The sequence below is a fragment of the Argiope bruennichi genome, chromosome 8 (genome assembly GCF_947563725.1).
Source record: "Argiope bruennichi chromosome 8, qqArgBrue1.1, whole genome shotgun sequence".
NCBI classification, from domain to species: domain Eukaryota; kingdom Metazoa; phylum Arthropoda; class Arachnida; order Araneae; family Araneidae; genus Argiope; species Argiope bruennichi.
This window is the reverse complement of record NC_079158.1, coordinates 40,463,384-40,482,618: the sequence shown is the minus strand read 5'-3', so window position 1 is coordinate 40,482,618 and position 19,235 is coordinate 40,463,384. Positions and strand designations below refer to the sequence as shown.

At 30.7% G+C, this 19,235-nt stretch overlaps 1 protein-coding gene across 1 annotated transcript in view; it reads left to right on the top strand.

Moving 5' to 3' along the window:
• LOC129980889 (protein O-mannosyl-transferase Tmtc3-like) overlaps nucleotides 1-19,235 on the top strand; it is a 271,909-nt gene that overhangs the window by 191,834 nt on the left and 60,840 nt on the right. Inside the window, exons 7-8 of the mRNA XM_056091343.1 lie at nucleotides 1,575-1,747; nucleotides 8,565-8,817. Of these exons, the coding sequence (XP_055947318.1) occupies nucleotides 1,575-1,747; nucleotides 8,565-8,817 (426 nt within the window). The remainder of the gene's footprint in view (nucleotides 1-1,574; nucleotides 1,748-8,564; nucleotides 8,818-19,235) is intronic.

Here is a 19,235-nt window from a genome sequence, read left to right as displayed (position 1 = left end):
CTATATCTAAAAATTGGCGTTTTGGAATTGGTTCTTTATTTTATGCTATATTTTCATGATAAAATGGAGGTTAACCTCTGAATCAACCTATCCAAGGATGATAAATTAGTTAATACGGTGGGATAGTTAAAATAACTGGTTCATTTGTTATAGTCTGAATCATGCAATTGTGAATGTGAAAATACATTTGTTAGTAAATATATTGAATGTAAAAAAGGCTGAATCCCCGTTAATATAAATTCCTTGTGATCAAAATAGAATGAAACGGTAATAGTATAATAGGTAATAATAATAATAATAATAAGTAATAGTAATAATAATAATAGGTATCATAATGTCATTTTGAAGTATCTCAGGTACCATAATGTCATTAATTTACAATGTCAGAACTCATCTATTCTATTTCTATTGATTTAAATAATTATTTTGTTTTAATATAAGTTACAAATCTTAAAGAAAATAGCAAATCAAAGGATGTACATAATATCAAAAGTTTAATAACAGATTACCGTTTAATATCTCTACTTTATCTATTTTACTATACTTTAACAATTAAAAACTGCAATTATAATTCCAAAATTATGTATTTGATGATTTTGTACCTTTTACCGACAGTTCCTCTAGCCTGTGTTGTACCTGTTATGTATAAGTGAACTTGCATCTGTGTTCATTTAACAATAGATTACGACATGAACAACAAACACCGTAATAAATATTAAATTACAATTATAAACAATGCACAATTATGAAGATAAATATCACAGGGCATCGACTCCATATCAATTAAAGCACTTTATCAAAATTGCAAAAGAAAGAAAAGAAAAATTGAGAATAAAAATTAAATTACAATTACAAATAATATACCATAAATGTCACGTGACATCGATACTATATGAATTAAAGTGCTTTCTTATCAAAGCTGCCTTTGTAAAACAAACAAGATGACACAAGATAAACAACAAACCTGAGAATAAATATTAAATTACAATTATAAACAACGAACAATCATGAACATAAATATCATGTAACATCAATTCCGTATCAGTTAAAAGAATTTATCAAAACTGCCGTTGTAAAACAAAAAAGAAAGCATAAGGTAAACAATAAGCCTGAGAATACACATTAAATTGCAGTCATGAACTTCACGTGACATTGATACAGTATGAATTAAAGCCCTTTATTATCAAAATTACCCTTGTAAAACAAAAAGAGAAGGCATAAGATAAACCAAAATTTGAGAATAAAAATTAAATTATAATTATAAACAAGAAATCATAAATGTAACTTGACATCGATATTGTGTTAATTAAACACTTTTTTACCAGACCTGGTCTCCGTACGATAAATATTTAACGGTCATTCAGATTCAGTCTGAATCTCATTCATCAAGGACAACCAAGAATAACGAAACAATGTACCTTTTATTTAAACCATAGAAAGTGACCCTCTATAGATCAGCTCTATAAGCTCCACTGACCGTTATGTTCTGTTTAGTATGTCCATTTTATTTGGCGCTTGTCCAAACGCCATCTCTAGAGTATTCTAAGGTATTCTATTTCCTTCCTTCTTTACAGGGCAGCCGTGCGCCCCTGGTGCCAGACCGGGCTCCCCGGGGCAAAATCAAGGGCCCCACTCCGACTTGGCGGAAAGATTTAGTCCTTCGATTGCTGGTGATGACAATAGGAACGGCCCTGCTCTTGGCTGCCCGAATGAAACTCATGGGGACGAAACTTCCAGTTTTTAACAAGTGAGTCGCTATCGGTTGCCGGACATTGCACCCCTGGGCCTCTGTACGGACAACTGTTATTTACTGAAGTATTATTTCAGCTGTTTCCTCAGTGAAAATGTTGCGCATTTCTTTTGCTAGCGTTGAGTTTTAACCACCATGTTAACATCAGCGTTTGAAGATACTGAAAATGTAGCGCATGGGAGCGTTAGTGAATCTTATGTTATAGCAGTATTCTACTTAAAAATTAACACTTAATAAATTATGAAATGGAAGGAAATAAATAGGAGTATTTAAATTTTTTTATGCTTAATTTTTATGCCTAAAAAAATGTTCAAGCAGTTGCAGAATCTTCTTTCTGCAAGATTCCGTTTTATAATTTTCTTCAAAAAATTTAGTTATTTTTACTTTCTCGTACACGAGTGAAAAAATAAATTATTATTTTGGTCAAAAAATTCAATTTTGTGAATTTGATTAATGAGTCCATTTGATGCTCCTTGAATTAAAACTTTACTTGAATTGTATTTGTCAATCTGTCTATCTGTCTTTGCACGTGAAAACGCAACAACTCAGTAATGGAAAAAGATAAAAGTGTAATATTTGGTATGTAGATTTTTATTTTAAATTTCAGGTGAAGTTTGTCATGGGAAGAGTATTTGTTTGTCTTGCAGTGTGCATATAAACATGATAACTGAGGAGCGAAACAAGTTAAACAGAATTGATTGAACGTAAAGCCCATCTTAGAACATGTGAATCGAGTTTAGCATCTTTTCAAACCCTCGAACAGACTGGAAAAAAACATTCTACTAAAGAAATAACTTCTTTATATGAGAATATATTAGAAAATTGAGAGGAAAACACTCCAACGATGTGGCGCACTGATCTTATTTTCATTAAAGCTTTCAAATTTGAATGAAAACGAATAAAATCACTTGTGCACTTGTCATAACCAAACTATATTGTAAATAAACAAAAAAAACTTTCCATTTCTACATAATTCAAACTCCAAACTCTGGTTCGTAGCATCGCCGAATGATAATATTTAAGATTTGATTCCTCTGTCTTGATTGCATTAGTCAATGCATTCTATGTGTAGCGCATGAGTATAAAAACATAATCATGTTCATGTTATTTGAATATAATAAGAGAAGTATCATAATTCTTCTTTATACTCAAATCAGTGGGCGTGGTCTCCCCAAACCTTTCTCGCACACTCTCTAATAAATTTGTCATGCCAGAGAACGCCTTACGTAGATTGGTACCCAACAGTTACTAAATATTAACGTTTGGTGTGAATTACTATTTTTACTGAATCTACCATGTCATCCTTGGTGACTTTTTTGGTGATTAATCCTTTTCACGCACTTAATAGCATCCGAAAATCGAGAGTGTGTGTTTTAGGCACGTTTTTTTCAACTGACTGAAACAAAAAATTTGACCCAAAACTACATTTGTGGTCATAAAATCTCATACCAAATTTGATATATTTAAGTCATTGCGTTTTTAAATTATCGCGTTTACATGATTCTGAAAATAGACTTACATCGCTTTTATATGTTTGTACAGACGGACAGACAATCAACCCGTAGTTGGATTTGGCTCAAACTTTGATAGGTATTTACACGATAGATTTTAAATATGTGTACCAAATTTTATCTATCTAGCTCTCTTCATTTTGTAATTATCGTGTTAAGTTTTCTTCGAACAGCAGGACAGACAGACTTCCTCTGAACAAATTCTACTCAAAATTTGACAAATATCTGCAAATTCGAGGTAAAGGTCATATACCAAATTTCAACATCAAGCTCAGTGTGTTTTTGAACTATCATTGTTACAGTTATACCGACGGACATAATCCAAAAATGTGTTTTTTGAAATCAGGGACATCTAAAACGTAAAGATTCGTCAAAATTTCGGGTTCGAATTTTTTGACGATTACTGTACTTTCTTTATACTAAGTATACTAATATACCAATATTACATATACTAATGTACTAATATGCTAAATCTTTATACTAAGTAAGTATAAAGTAAAAAATAACATTTATAAACATTTATAACTGAATGCACGTACATCAATCTAAGATTAAGCAACAAAGAAACAAACGTTCCCAGTGCAATATTTAATCATAAGCGATCAAATTCAAATTCTATCGATGCATTAATAAATTTCAGATTTAAAAGCATTCGACAACGAAAAAGAAAATTACCTCCGGAACAATAAATAGCTCGCTCTTTCATTTAGTCAAAAAAAAAAAAAAAAGATGAATCGAATTTCTATGTAAAGAAATGCGGAATAAATGATCGCTTAGGCGCTGTGGTTACCTTAAAGTTGCCCGGAAAACTTTTCCAAGAACCTGATGACAATCAAAAATAAATCCAGTAAATCCAAGAAGGATCTTTTCCATCAGAAAAAGATTACCGCGGATGGAAATGGCACCAAACGACTTGAATCCGAGTCTCTCGGATATGAATTGTTTGGACAAAGATTTATTTTGTTATGGCTTGACGTTTATTTTATATTGTTCTATGGGAGCTTAACCAGCCGAATCCTTTTGTTGGATAGAGAGCGTTATACTTTCAGGTCTTGTTAAGGCTGCTTCTTTTTTCGCTCCAGTTAACTCAGGAATATTATGAAGATCTTTGAGTGTAAATATTGACGCACTTGTGCATTAACTATTCTTAACATTTCTGGATACTTGAACTGGAATTTTTTAAAAAAAATCAGAAAGATGTGAAGATTTCACATTAAAAACTAAAGAAATTAAATATATTTTATTAATATTAGAGTTTATCAAAAATCATCTGAATTTTATTTTTGAATAGTAATTAATAGAAGTTGTCTTGTGTTAACAAATTTAGGACACCATATCTTTGTATCGTCCCTACTTTATTGATGCATTTAATCCAACTTTCCATTTTCTCTATAATCACTGTAAAAAGAGATTTTTCAAGGGTCCGTCGAAAATTAATGCAAAACATCTTGCATATTCTTTTCCGTATATAAGCAACATCTGCATAATACAGTTTTGAGAAGTTAAATTTCTACTGCAGCAACGTTTTGCATTATAGGGAGTAGCTACGATAGATCTCCATGCGCCCCCAAAAAGTGTGACGAAATTGGGATAACACAGAGCTACCCAACGAATATCCAACTTTTCCAAATTTCTTCACTTTACATCTTTTAAATGTTTACACGTTTGAATAATTGCGATTAGCTAGCATTACAATCAGCAGAAATGAATAACTGCTCTCTGTTCCTTCTTGATACAGTAAACAGCTATTCCAACCCACCTTAAAAATACACAGAAAATCTGAGTGGCCGGATTGCCTCAAGAACATTGGCGGGAACTAAGGGTAAGGGCTAAGAGCTATTACCGGTTACGGTACAATCACTCCCGTAGGAAACTGTCCCGATACCTTTTGTATATTCACCAGCAGCGGTAAGGTGGTTTGTGTGGTTTAACTATCTTTACTGCTTGGAAATAAGAGATAAGTGACGTTATCGTAGTTAAACACCTCTGAAGTTACTATAATATTATATACTTTAAGTAACACAACGACAAAATACTATAATTAAAAATGGTCATTTGATATTCGGTATGTTTTATTTAAAAAATATTTATTTTATTGTTATTTTTTTTACCAATGAATACGTTAGATAGGTTAGTTTTGTGAAGTATAGCAGGCTTAGTATATAAATTATTTTTTTTAAATAGAAAAAAAATGAAACAATGAGGAGCCTGCAATTCTATAGTACGGTTTGGGAGAAAATGACAGTAGGAATAGCTTTCATGTTAAAAAGCTGGTATTAAAATTAATACTCATTTTTGAAATACCATAAACAGATAGCATAGATTGCTTAACTTCCAAAGTTAGCGTATAAAGTCAAAAGATTTCATTTGGTCTGAATTTGCTAGACTTAAATAATTTTGAAAATGCATACCTTGGGCCGTGCGCTTGTATTGTAACGCTGTCTTATCATTATATTGTTAATTCAAACATTATCTCTGATGTGTAAACTTTTTTTCAAATTTTAAACAACCTATATTGAGTGCGCTGTCACAGAAGTCAATAATAAATCCGGTTCAATTTAAGATTAATATCTGGTCAAACAAAGCTGAATTATTTTGGAGCGATTTCTCTCCAAATATAATAATGCTGCCAATTTTTTATTTCAACCCTAACATTAGTTGTTATGATTTTTTTTATTATTATTATAATCCAAGATAGTGGACTTATGTAGTTTTTTTTTACGGTTGGCTCCATTTTTTGAGCTTGGTGGAAAACCAGACACCAGTCTTACGTCTTAATAGAAATCCTTTTTGCTTACATCTTTTTGATTGCTATAGGCTTTGTTTTGGTTGCGAAAAAGGGATCTTGACAATAGAAACAATATATAGGATTGATATGAAGGGATTATTTTATAAAAAGCATGCTGATAAAAAATTTTATGATACATCTAATAATAAATATATCTACGAAATATATTTAGTTTCAAGTAAAATCCTTCAACCAAACAGAGCAGCTTTTATTACTTATATATTTTTCTTCTTTTATTATTTATATATTATTTTAAAAAACTGAAAATACAATAGTTGTTTTTTGGAAATAATGCCTAAATTTCTAAATTATTTTTTTTTCACTTTTATTAGATCAAATTAAATGAAAATAATAAGAATAAAAATCAAATATTTTTCCTAATTATATTTTTAGTCAAATTCATTGTTTATGAATTTTATATATATATATATATATAATCCTAGCTGAAATATCACAACAATAATAAAGCTAAAATTTCACATCATTTCATCCAAAAATATAGAAAATATAGGAATAATTTTAACGTGATTCTTTCAAGATGCTATTCATTATTAAACCCTATCTTCAACGCAATTTTGAATTTAAGAGAATTTTTTGTGCTGCCAGACATGGTTATAACAATGGAGATTCCTTTCACAAACAAATTTCTTTTGTGGATGGCTAAGATTCTAATCTCTTTAAATAAAACACAGAATAAATTGGTGCAAAAGATTTTTTCCCTTCCAATATGCAATTTCAACGATCAGAAATTCTAATAAGTATAAAATATTCATTTTTTATTATTATTCTCACAATGTCTATTTACACCAAAAAAACGTTTTAAAAAAGGAGTTAGATGGTTTTTCGAAAAATAAAAGAAAATTTTTAAGAAAAAAATTGTCAAACGATCTTAAACCAAGTAAATAAAATAAATTTCTAAAAATATTTCGAAAATTGTATTTGCATTCATACATTCAAAGGGTTTACACTTTTAAAAAAGAGAGAGGCAGATTTTTTTTATTAATTTTTTGGATCTATTTTTCTAAGATTAATATAATAAGGACGTGGCTTTTGACGTATCTTACATTATTAAGTAAGACATTTTAATCTAAGCTGTCATACGAAATTGTAAAGGATGTAACAGTGCAATCGGGGAAATGATAAATTTATATTTGTTTGTTTTATTTGCAAAAGTAGAAATATTAAAAATTTTGTTTGCATGACATGAGACGAAGGCTGGCATTTGTAGTTTAAGAATAATCCAATTAATTAAATATTCGCTTTTATCGCGGGGTAATTCACGCGTTACAATCCTCGCTAAAATGTGAAAGAAAATTCTTCAACTAATAAATATAAAAATATTATGATAAAAATAATAATAATAAAAGATTAGGAATATAAATTAGTTTTATGGATTAACAATAGTATAGATTAGGTGAGCACTAATTTTAGGTCTTAGATTCCTTATAGGAAGGGTATGTATTGTAATGTTTCTTATGAAGCGATTTAAGAAAAATTTCTCTATTCATAATGTTCACGGTATTTGCCATTTTTAAAAACCTAGTATTGGATAAGGGTTAAAATCCTGGTGATATTCATAGCATTTACAATAATTGTATTCTTCCTATGGTAATTTATCTTTATATCTGATGTCTTTTTCCCCTATATTCATTTCATTGACATATTCCGGGTTCCTCATGTGTCTATCTATTGTGGTACATTAACTTTAATCGTACCGACACTTCACTGATGCCCTGAAAATGCTATTGGAAACCGGTAATTTGACCACCCGTCGGAACGCGGTCGGTCAAATGACTCGCACAGGTCATCAGAAGCCGTGTTCCAATGACCCGTGAACCTTCAGACAGGGTCCCCCCCCCTTGACCTTCTCTTGCGATTTTCCAGGGTGCTTTGATGCCTGTCTAATTTACCGACAAATTGTCGGTAAACTGAGTAGACATCAAAGTACCCCAGAAAACCGCAAGAGAGGGGAAAAAGGGAAAAGCGTGCCTCGTCTGCAGGCGGGCAGGTCGTAGGAACACGGCTTTAGAGTAATAACAGCAACTGAGATTGGCCGAAAGTGCCTAGCACTGATACTCAATACGCATAATGGTTATTTTCGGTAGATTTTCTTTTATTTAATGCGATTTTATAAATACATTTTGATATAATATTATTAACTGCTCCTTAATTCCATTTGACAACAGTATTTCTCAACAATATAAATACCACATTGCAAAAATTTTTATTAAAGTTTTAATAAAACAAAAAAACTTTTTTCAAAATCAGTTTGTGGCTGCCTTTTTCTCTGTAATTGAAAAAGACAGCCACAAACTGATTTTGAAATCCTATACCTAATGGTATAACGAATATATTTAGATCCAGAAAGCTATGAGTGGCGTAAGTGAACCATACCATAAAACTTTGCCACACTACAATTCTTTGAGTTGGATGTCCGAATTTCTAAATAAAAATTTTATTTGGAAAGAATCAGATATCCCAAATAATAGCAAAACTTTTTTTGTTTGTTTTTCAGATTTGATAACCCCGCCTCTGTGGAAAGTTGGCCAATCCGTCATCTTACTCACCATTATTTAGTTTCATTCAATGCTTGGCTCCTGTTTTTCCCTTCAGATCTGTGCTGTGATTGGACGATGGGAACTATTCCACTAGTAACTTCATTCTTCGACCTGAGAGTGTTACCTACCGTATTATTCTATGCTGTGATATGTATTTTTGTGTGGAAAATCTTTAAATCAGAAATCACGATATCTAAACGAATTATAATGGTAAGTCCAGATTCACAGATTTTTTAAATGCAAATTAATTGTAGATTTTCAATAAATATTCTTATGATATGATCTGTATAAAAAAAACAAATTTGTTTCCTAACAAATATTTCTTAATTTTTTTGATAACAAAATACTGTCTATAAAGGATTTTAGAACTAGCAATTGTAATTGATAAAAAAATCAGAAAGAAAATTTCGTGAACGATTGTGGAAATTATCTCAGTAGCGGATTTTCGACTTCGGCAGGCTATCTATATATTTATGTAATACTAGATAAATAAAAATTATATTCAAGTAATTTTAATTTTTTAAATTTATTAAAAATAAGAGTTGAAAATGACTTTTAAAGATATAAATGCATGAATAATATGAAATCAAAATTCTGTGTATAAATTATATTTTCCTTTGATTAAAGCAATATAATTATTACTTCTTAAATACAAATTTTATTTTTTGTAACATTAATAAAATATAATAAAAAATTTATGCTATTGGTTAGTTATACGCGCAATATAAAAATTACGAAAAATTCGATGCACATCTGCATGGAAGAATTTAAAAAAAAACGAATATTTTAACTTTTTTTTTATTTTGCTGTCAAAGAAATTTTTAAAAAATATTCAGAGATAAATATTGTTCATAAAGTACAGTGTACATCAAAATTTCAAGTATAACATTAATTTTAAACTTTAACTTTTTAATTAATTAAATATTTGACTTATATGTATATAAAACTGCAATTTTAAAATCCTACAAAGCTTTACTCTCTTTTTGAAATTTATTCTATAGGTTTAAAAAAACAGTGCAAGAATTACTACCCAAAAAACTTAAACTCTAAAAATAACTTTATTCAAATTAACGAAATCAAACAAGCGAATCCGCATGCGTGTAATATTTATATACAGGATTTAACAAAACTTTTATATACAAGTTAACAAACCTTTTATTATAAAATTAACGTTGTGCCTTGTGCATTTATACGCATTACAGTAATATCATTTTTATATAAAGTTGATAAAGAGAAACTCTTTGCTTTCAGAAAAAAATCTTGTTTTCTGTATCTCATCTTCTACAAGCATTGCTTATTCTACATTTTTAAACTTTATTTTTTTAAAAATTACCAATATATTTTTTAAAAATTACCAATATTTAGTAAATCATGAGGAATAATATTTTTTAGTTTTTTACAAAGACATTCATTTATATATTATTGACATCCAGAAAAATTCAAATCAAAATATTACATTAAATAATCATGTTAATGCCTATTTTTTTATATAATCAAGTTTTATTAAGATATAACAAAAAGACGTGCTGCACAGTATTTGCGAGAAAAAAATTCAAAGAAAAATACAAAATTTTTGCTTTTAGTTTCCTTTTTTGATTATTATTTATTCTTGCATTCTTTCATATAATAATAAATTTATCTTTAAGCATATAATCCAACCATTAAAAAATCCTACAAATTCTTTAAGATTTGTTTTATTTATAATATTATACCGCTTTGAAGCATTCCCAAGGCAATGTTTAGAATAGACTTTGTCATTTTGCATTATTGGAAGATATCAGAGACCTGCATGCCTACTTCAACTTTTCATAATACACTTTTGGGAAAATACTTCACCTTCGACTCAAATTCAATACCTATTTGGCCCACATACAAGTTAGATTATTAGGAAAATAGAGTTTCGAACCGGGAAACCTCCATTATTAAAACCGAAAATCTTCATCGGGCCGTCATAGCTTGAAAATAATGTAAAAAGAAGTGAGGATAACGAAATCCAGTTTAATGGATTTTTGCAAAGCATTATCGTTAATAGCACCCCTGATCGAATGAGTTATTAATTAATAATTTATGGGAAAACATATTGCTTCGGTTTACACATAAAATCCATTCTTCAAAACACATTGAGTGGTTTCTCCCTAACTATCCCCAATAAAGGCATTATCTCCCTAAGTCCGCGTAAAATTATGGGTATTGGCAGGACCATGAATACCTTGCATAGCATTGGCAAACAAGTGTTTACGAAATATGGATCCTTGGTGCGAATTTAGTGGGCGCTCTTTGCCGAATCTTGGAGGCGATTAATCATTGGGATGTTCTTAATATACAAGTACTAGAAAAACACACATTGAATGTTTTGAATACCTATCTTCAAAACATCCTATAACTATACCTATCTTCTTTTGTACACATTTTGAATACCTATCTTCAAAATAATTTAAAACAAAATTGGACTTAGAACTACAATTGTTGTCATAAAATCACATATTAAATTTCGCGTATTTAAATATTTTCAAATATTGAGTTTACATGAATGCCAACGTACGGAACAACTGACAAATTCCTTACCAAATTTAGTTCAAAATTCGGTATGGATCTACATTATACTGCTAAAAAGTCTAAAAAAAGTCTACTAAAAAGTGCTCAGGATCTTATTTATTTAGCTTTTTTTGTTTTGCAGTAATAATGTTCACCGTGTTTGGATAGCCGAACAGAGAGAATGGATTCCTCTGTGTGGATTTCATTCAAAATTTGATAAAAATCTACAAATTTAGTGTAAGGATAATATACCAAATTTCATCCTTCGAGTTCAAAGTATTTTTATTATTCTCACAGATAGACAGACGGAGAGATGGACAGATATAATTCTGAAAATATGTTTTTTAAGACTCAGAGAAACTCAAACAGGGAAAGTCGTCAATTCTCGAATTCGAACTATTACAATACCTTCTTTTAGTTTGCGTGCTATAAATGAAAGTAAAAACATTTTTCAAAATTCCTGATTCGAAATGATTGAAAATAATTTGCTTTTACTACTTTTACATCAAAAATGTTTTCTAGGCAAAATTTGTATTAATCGATTATTTTTGTCCTGATATATGTGCTGGCTAGAAATAAATGTAAAAATAAAAGAATGTCATGGTTTTAAGATATTTATCGCTTTCTCGTCACTGATTTTTTTTCACTTTTAGATATATTTTTCAACAAATATAAATATTCTTCGAAGATAATAAATGTGTTCTATCTTACATGACATTGAAAGAAACATTTCAACATATTTCATAAGCACTAAAGAACATAAAGTATAAGCGTAAATTTCCCATATATTTTTATCAGTATATAATAAAAATAAAGTAAGAATAATTTTTGTCAATTTTTTAATCACAAGATAGAAAAAATTTAACTTTTAATATGAAATTTAATATTTAGTGCTTATAATACGCGTTGAATATCGAGGTAAAACGGGAGAAAAAAATTTCACGAGTTAAAACTTTTAAACTGAAAAGAAAAATAATAAATAAATAATCCTAAAACTTTTTTTCCGACTTGAAAGAATGTCAATACCTGGATATGACATCGAGAATAACACCCTTAAGAATTTTATCTTTTTTTTTTTTTCTCCTGCTGGAGATGTTGCAACAAAACGAAGTGCAGATGAAAAAAAATATGTGACAAAAAAGATTAAGAAAAATAAAAGAAGAAGAAGAAACAGTCTGATTTTATCCATACGTTTCCCAAAATTTCCGACGGAGAAAACTCATGAAGTCCCTCGGGAAATATACTTACAGGTTCCATTTTTGGGTCCACAAAGCAATAATAATCCATAAGACGAAAATACCTTGTAAAATTGAACTTGGTAGAAAGAAAAGTAAAAAGAAAAAGATATGATGTAATTACTTTCTCGCAAGTATTAAATTAGACGACGTGTCACTTATTAAGAAATGTTAGAAAGTAACAAATTTGCTATCTGGAGAAATAATATGGTTAGAAAAGTAATATGGTTAATATCAATAGAATAAAAATGAAATAAATAGAGCGATGATGACATTGTCTATTATTTTAGGAAGTCTACTGAATTCTGTTCACGAAATGTTCAATTAGAAGTTAGGCCCACAAAACAATAATAATCCATTAAAAGAAATGAGTATTAAATTGGAAAACGTGACACTTCTTAGTAATATTAATAAAGTAATGAATTTATTCAACATAAAATAGAGACATAATCGACTGTGGTCAATTTTTGTCCAACTGTGTTCTGTGCTAACATTCTTCATTCAAACAAAATTCTTTTCATAAATTAACAAGAAAAGGCTTAACCTTTCAAAAAAACAAGATAATTTTTTTACTTTTTTGTGTGAATTTCGTTATTTCTTTCTTGTTTTATTTTCCAATTTTAAATCTTTATTTAAAGCCACAAAATTAGTAATGAAACTTTTGCGCTTTGTAAATTGATGCATTTATTTACACTGGAGGAAAAAAACATCCCAACACCAAGAAAAAAAATATTGTAGAGTAATGAAATTTGGACAATGTATTTGTCTAGTTAACATGTTTAACTGATTAAATTTTCACGATCACAGGTTAATTTAAGCTCAAGAAAATGCATTTCAAATGTGAAACGTTGTTACATTAGTAACCGGTGTATCCTCCAGAATTCTGAATGGAAGCCTGCAAAAGTTCATGCAAGCGTCAAATGTCACTTTGTGGTATGGAATTCTATGTTTGTTGTACTTGTTCTGTCAATACTGCGACGGTCAGTGCTGGCTGTGATGATGCTGGAGTTCTCGTCCAATGATATCCTATACGTGCTCAATTGGAGACAGATCTGGTGATCTTGCAGACCAAGGTAACAGGTAGACACTTTGTAGATCACGTTGCATTTCAACAGTGGTATGAGGGTGAGCGTTATCCTGTTGGAAAACTTCCCCTTGAATGCTGTTCATGAATAGCAGCTCAACAGGTTGAATTACCAGACTGACGTACAAATTTGCAGTCAATGTGTTTGGGATAACCACGAGAGTGCTCCTGCTGTCATAGGAAATTGCTCTTCAGTCCATGATTCCAGATGTCGGTCCAGTGTGTCTAGGCTGCAGACAGTTTGATTGCAGTGTTCTCCTGGTCTCCTCTTGACCAACATATGGCCATCACTTGCGCAAAGGCAGAACCTGCTTTTATCAGAAAACACAACAGATTTCCAATGAGCTCTGGCTTGAACAGTCCTCCAATGAGCTCTGGCTTGATATCACTGGCGTCGCAAACGGCAATGGCTTGGAGTCAGTGGAATGCACGCTACAGGGCACCTGGCTGAGAGTTGTGCTTGAAGTAACCGATTTCTAACACTTCGTTGTATCACTGTGGCACCAACTGCAGCTCGAATTTCTGCCGCAGACGCAGTACGATGCGTCACAGCCTTACACTGAATATGGCGGTCTTTCCAGTCAGTAGTACCACGTGGCCTCCCGGAACCCGGTCTTCTTCAGGCAGTACCATCCCTTGACCACTGCTACCAACAATAATGCACAGTGGATACATTCCGGTCAAATCTTTCTGCAATATCGAGGGAAGAAAATCCACCTTCTCGTTGCCCTATTACACGACCTCGTTCAAACTCGGAGAGCTGTTGATAATGGATTCTCCGTCTTATTAAATTCATTCTTGGCTAACAACAACTCAATACGTCAGATTTCTAAGATAAATCGCGAACTTTACAGCACGCATTTAAAGAAAACCTGACATGTAAATTCTGAGTGGCGCTACTAGCGCCACACTTATGGGGGAATCGCGAAATTTGAATTGATGTCATCTTTCAGATGTATAAACATGCCTACCAAATTTTGCTTGTCTAGCACAAATCCTTCTTGGTGATGGGATTTTTTTTTTACACCAGTGTATTTAATTTTTAAATGTCAGCTTTATTAGAAATTCTATCTTTTTTTATTAAAGAAAATAAATGTTTCATATAACTCAAAATTAGTTACAGATTATTTCAAAATAATAATAATTTCATGTAACTCTAAATTATGTATCTCTCAAAATTATTCAAAAGATTAAAACAGCACACAGCAGTGGAAATGGTCTCTTCGAAATATTCTCGCTTAATTTTCAATAAAACTATTATATATCTCTCTCTCTTCCCACATATGTGTAAACTGTGAATAACACGATTTTTTTCTTATTTTCACGAGAATTATATACTTTGTAGTATGCCGTGCACTTGTGTATTAATTTTCTTCTTTCTATAACATGAATCTACAGTTTCCACAGCTTTATTTGACATGAGTTTAATACACAAGTATCAGAAAAACGAAGCCGACGTCCTGGTCTAGGGATAGCGCGTCTTCCCCGTGATCTAGGCGTTCCAGGTTAGTCCTGGTTTGGGCATGGTTGTTCTCTTCCTTGTGTTCTCTCTGTGAAGTGCGTGAATGGACCCTTCCCCCATGTAAAAAGGGGTTGTGCAAGCGAGTGTGTGTGTGCTATCTTCATTTGAGCTAGAAGTCAGACTTCTGCCCTCGGGTGCTCAGGGGCCTTTACCCTCAGATGCTACTGCGAAAAATTTTGGCTTAAAATAATCACGATAATAATAATAAATAACACGACAAAAAAAATCAGAAAATCTAAGATATATGGAGGGATTTTCTTTTAATTTGAGCATACAAATTATTTTTTAATTTAACTACTTCTTATACTTCATTCTGAATATTATGGACAACGACGGCTTATTCAAATGTCGCTGTCATCATTTAACCATATTAAAAATTTCGAAATCTATTCCCAATAAGTATTTTATTGTATTAAAAAAAACTTTATTGTGTTAAAAAAAACTTTATTTTATTGTGTCATTCTGAGTATTGAGTATTATTTTAAAAATTTAGTTTTATGTCAAGTAGATACCTGAACAGAGTGGATCAAATGGGAGTCAGTAAAATCATTCATATAAAAGTGAAATATGAAATGCGTATTTTTTTTTTTTTCCGATCCACGTCTACATGTCACAAAACATTGTTATTCAAAACAGTTTCACAGGTTAGAAGTAATTATAACTTATGTGTGCACGAAGACAGGGAGAATAATTTTGAACACAATACTGAAGGAAGATTGAAGTTTGGTTTAGCAAAGTAATAAACGTCCTATGTACTTCCCTTTGATCATGCGGACAAAATCTATGCAAGAGTTCATTTCACTACCATGTGAACATTCTATTTAATATTTATTTCAAAAAATATGCTGTGTTTTCTCCAATTGATCAAACTAGTGAACTCACTCTTATAGAACTTGTTATTATCAATGGTTTTATCTGATAACTGGCAGCAACATCTTGGTTAATAAATCTGAAAGATATACAATTGCCCTTGTTCCACAATTGGGAAAAATTACTATAAATTTCTGGGCAATTTTTATCCCCGTAGTAATGTTAAAATTGAGTATGTCATTAATATGATATTTTCTCAATACAATCAAAAATATAAATTAAATCAATAAAATATAAAGCCCGATTTTTTATAAAACATAGTGTGTTACCAATCTTTAAGTAAATCGATAGTACGCGAAAGTGTGTAAAAATAAAAAAAAAAGTGTGTAGGTAGTTGTTACAAGTACATCTAAAATAAAATTTAGAATCATCATAGAAAATCCTTAGAAAAAAAATTAAATAATTTAAATCCTTTGAAGAAAATATTAAAAATATTAATACCTAAAGTAAATGAAAAAGTATGGGAAACACCCTGAAAGAACCAGCGCGACATCTAGACGAAAAAATAAAACAAAGTTGTATATGCACATGTTTTTCTCACTTGCCAGCTTCTCCAATTTTTTTTAAATATTAAATTTCGCTAATGTTGAGCAGGCATTAATATTTTCGAAAGGTATGTTTTTGAATTAGTTGTTTGAATTAGAAATGAATAAACATGTTGATAATCATGTCTCTTACAAATTCTTTTTTCTTTTAATAGCGATCATTTTTTTTTCCAACTGAAGTTTCAATTTAAAATAGTGTTTGCATTGAAACCTAACAAATACCAGAATCAAATATTTTCAACAAAATTAATCTTGTGATTAAAAAAAAGGACACTTTTTTTAAATTCTCGAATAACTTTGTGTAGAGATGAAAATCAAACAGATGTGCAAAGACCCAATGGAAATCAAACAGGCATCAAAAACATTATAATCACAACAGTTTTTGATTAAACAACAACAACATTGATTTACAAAACTAACAAAACTGAGTCCATAAAAGGATTTAATTTTTACAAAATTAAATTCGAAAATATAACATTGACGGATAAAGTTATAGTAACTTAGTAGATCGCAATTAAATGCCAAATATTTTTAATTCTTTAAAGGATCAAATTAAAATAGATGATTTTTAAAACACTTAATTTTACATTTTACTTTTACAAATTAAAAGAGTTCGCTTACTGCCAACTAAAAGAAAAAAATTGCGCTACGACAGAGCAAAAACAATGCAGTAGAAGTAAAAGCAGGTCAAAGTAATAATGATGCTCAAGTAAAATTTTTATGATTAAAATTGATCAATTACTGTACTTCAATAGACTTATAGCCCAATAATCTCATAGTCATCAATAAATTTGGAACTAGGGTTTAAGCAATAATGCTGTTGTGTAAACAGGGGAAGGTATAGACTATACCAAGGACTCGAAATCTCTCTCGACCGGCTCGACGAAGATAATATTGCTGAATTTCGTTCATGACTTTGTAGCCAGAAAACAATGGATGACATCGGAAGATAAGAGACATAAAATAAATACTATGCATCAGGCATTCGTTTATCTTCTGTTCAACACTGCCGGAGTCAATATAACACAAGGAACATATTAATTTTATGTTACAGTATGGAACGGAGGCTACGTTTTCAGTAATCTGTATTGTTTTCATAATGACGTATTAACTAAATCTGCAACAAATATGTTAAACTGTGAAATCCCTTAATAGATTTTGAAAGGGACGACAAAGGCACTTTTCATTATGAATGGCAAATTCAATAGGACAACTCAACTCAAAGTGAGTTTCACTCCATCAAGCCTGTTACTGAATATTGGCTTAATTTTGTCCAAAAGAAAATACGATGTTTCTATTACTCATTAAAAATATACTCAAATCATTTAAAAACATCTGTTATTTAGGAACTCATATCTACTTTCCATATCCTGTCCATATCAGTTCTATGAACCAATTTCAACTATCCATTTATTAATTCTCATTTTCATTGACCAGCTTCCCGCCTTCATATTTTACTTTTAATTCAATATATGAGTTATTTAGAAGACAATACAGTTAAATCCATTTCTTTATATATATATATTTATATATTTTAAATTTAATGAAAATCATAGTATTTGATTATAAAGAATTTACTCGTTGCATCTTTTTAGGTCAGTATACATTAATAAAAAAATATTATGTATTAATAAAATAAAAACATAAATTTTTTTTCAGTGTTTTTATTTCCTAGATTTAACCAAGATGGGTTTTTCGTGTTTTAAATCGCATTTTCCTTTTAAATGTGAATGAATATCTTGTGAATGAATGAATATATCTTTAATCCCACATTTTTCTTTTTACATAAAAAAATTAAAATTCTTTATACCATTTGTGGAACTTATTCTGATAGAGACATAAAAAATTTCCATATATTTTCAAAAGTTCGTTTTTACTAAGCGGTATACAACAATTTTCACGTCATTTTAACAATACTTTTTCACACTATTGTCTGCCGCAGATTAGTCAGATTTGGTTTTTCCTCAACAAAATCCCCCCTCCCCCCCAAAATTCAAATTGATTAACTTTGAAGAAACAATCCTTTCTCTGACCACTTATTGCTTATATATTTCATTTCAGTCGGCGTACTGGCATAGGGGTAGCGCGTGATCTGAGCGTCCAGGGTTCGAGTCGCGGTTCGGGTATGGTTGTTCTTCGTCTGTTCAATCTGTGAATGTGCCCCACTGTAAAAAGGGGTTGTGCAAGTGAATGTGATGCGTGAGTAGTTAAGACGTACTCTTGGCCCTAGTTGGCGCTACTAAAAACAAGAGACGTTCCCTTGGCTTAAAATCGCTGACTTCGTCAGCGAGCTTGTCCATGGCAAGTGCCATTAGAAACAACAATATTTGATTTCAGGCTAACGAAGTGATTCCTTTAAATCCATAATGATTATTCTTTACATTTTCCTATACGTGTTGTAATTATTATTAAAGAATTTGAACTCGAAATCTGACAAGTCTCCAAATTTCAAACCTACCTGAGGCAAAAAAGCACATTTTTGTGCTTTTTGTCTGTCTGTGAACACGATATCTCAAAAACAAATTTGGTACATGATGTAGATTTCTATCGTTTGAACAAAATCCATTCATAGGCAGTCTTTCTTTCCGGTTGTCCGTTTATAAGTTAGTACAATAACTACAAAAGCAGAAAATCATATAAATGAAATTTAGTACACGAATTTAACATCAAAAATGTAGATATATAGCAAAATCCACCAAAGGGCTGATCATTTTCGATCTGCACTTTAAGAAGCATGTATGAGCGATAATCCAAAATCACAGTAACTGTAGCGGATTGTTATGAGCGAGGATAGAACCTGGTACCTTGTGGTTCGCTGCCGAGTAACAAAACCACAA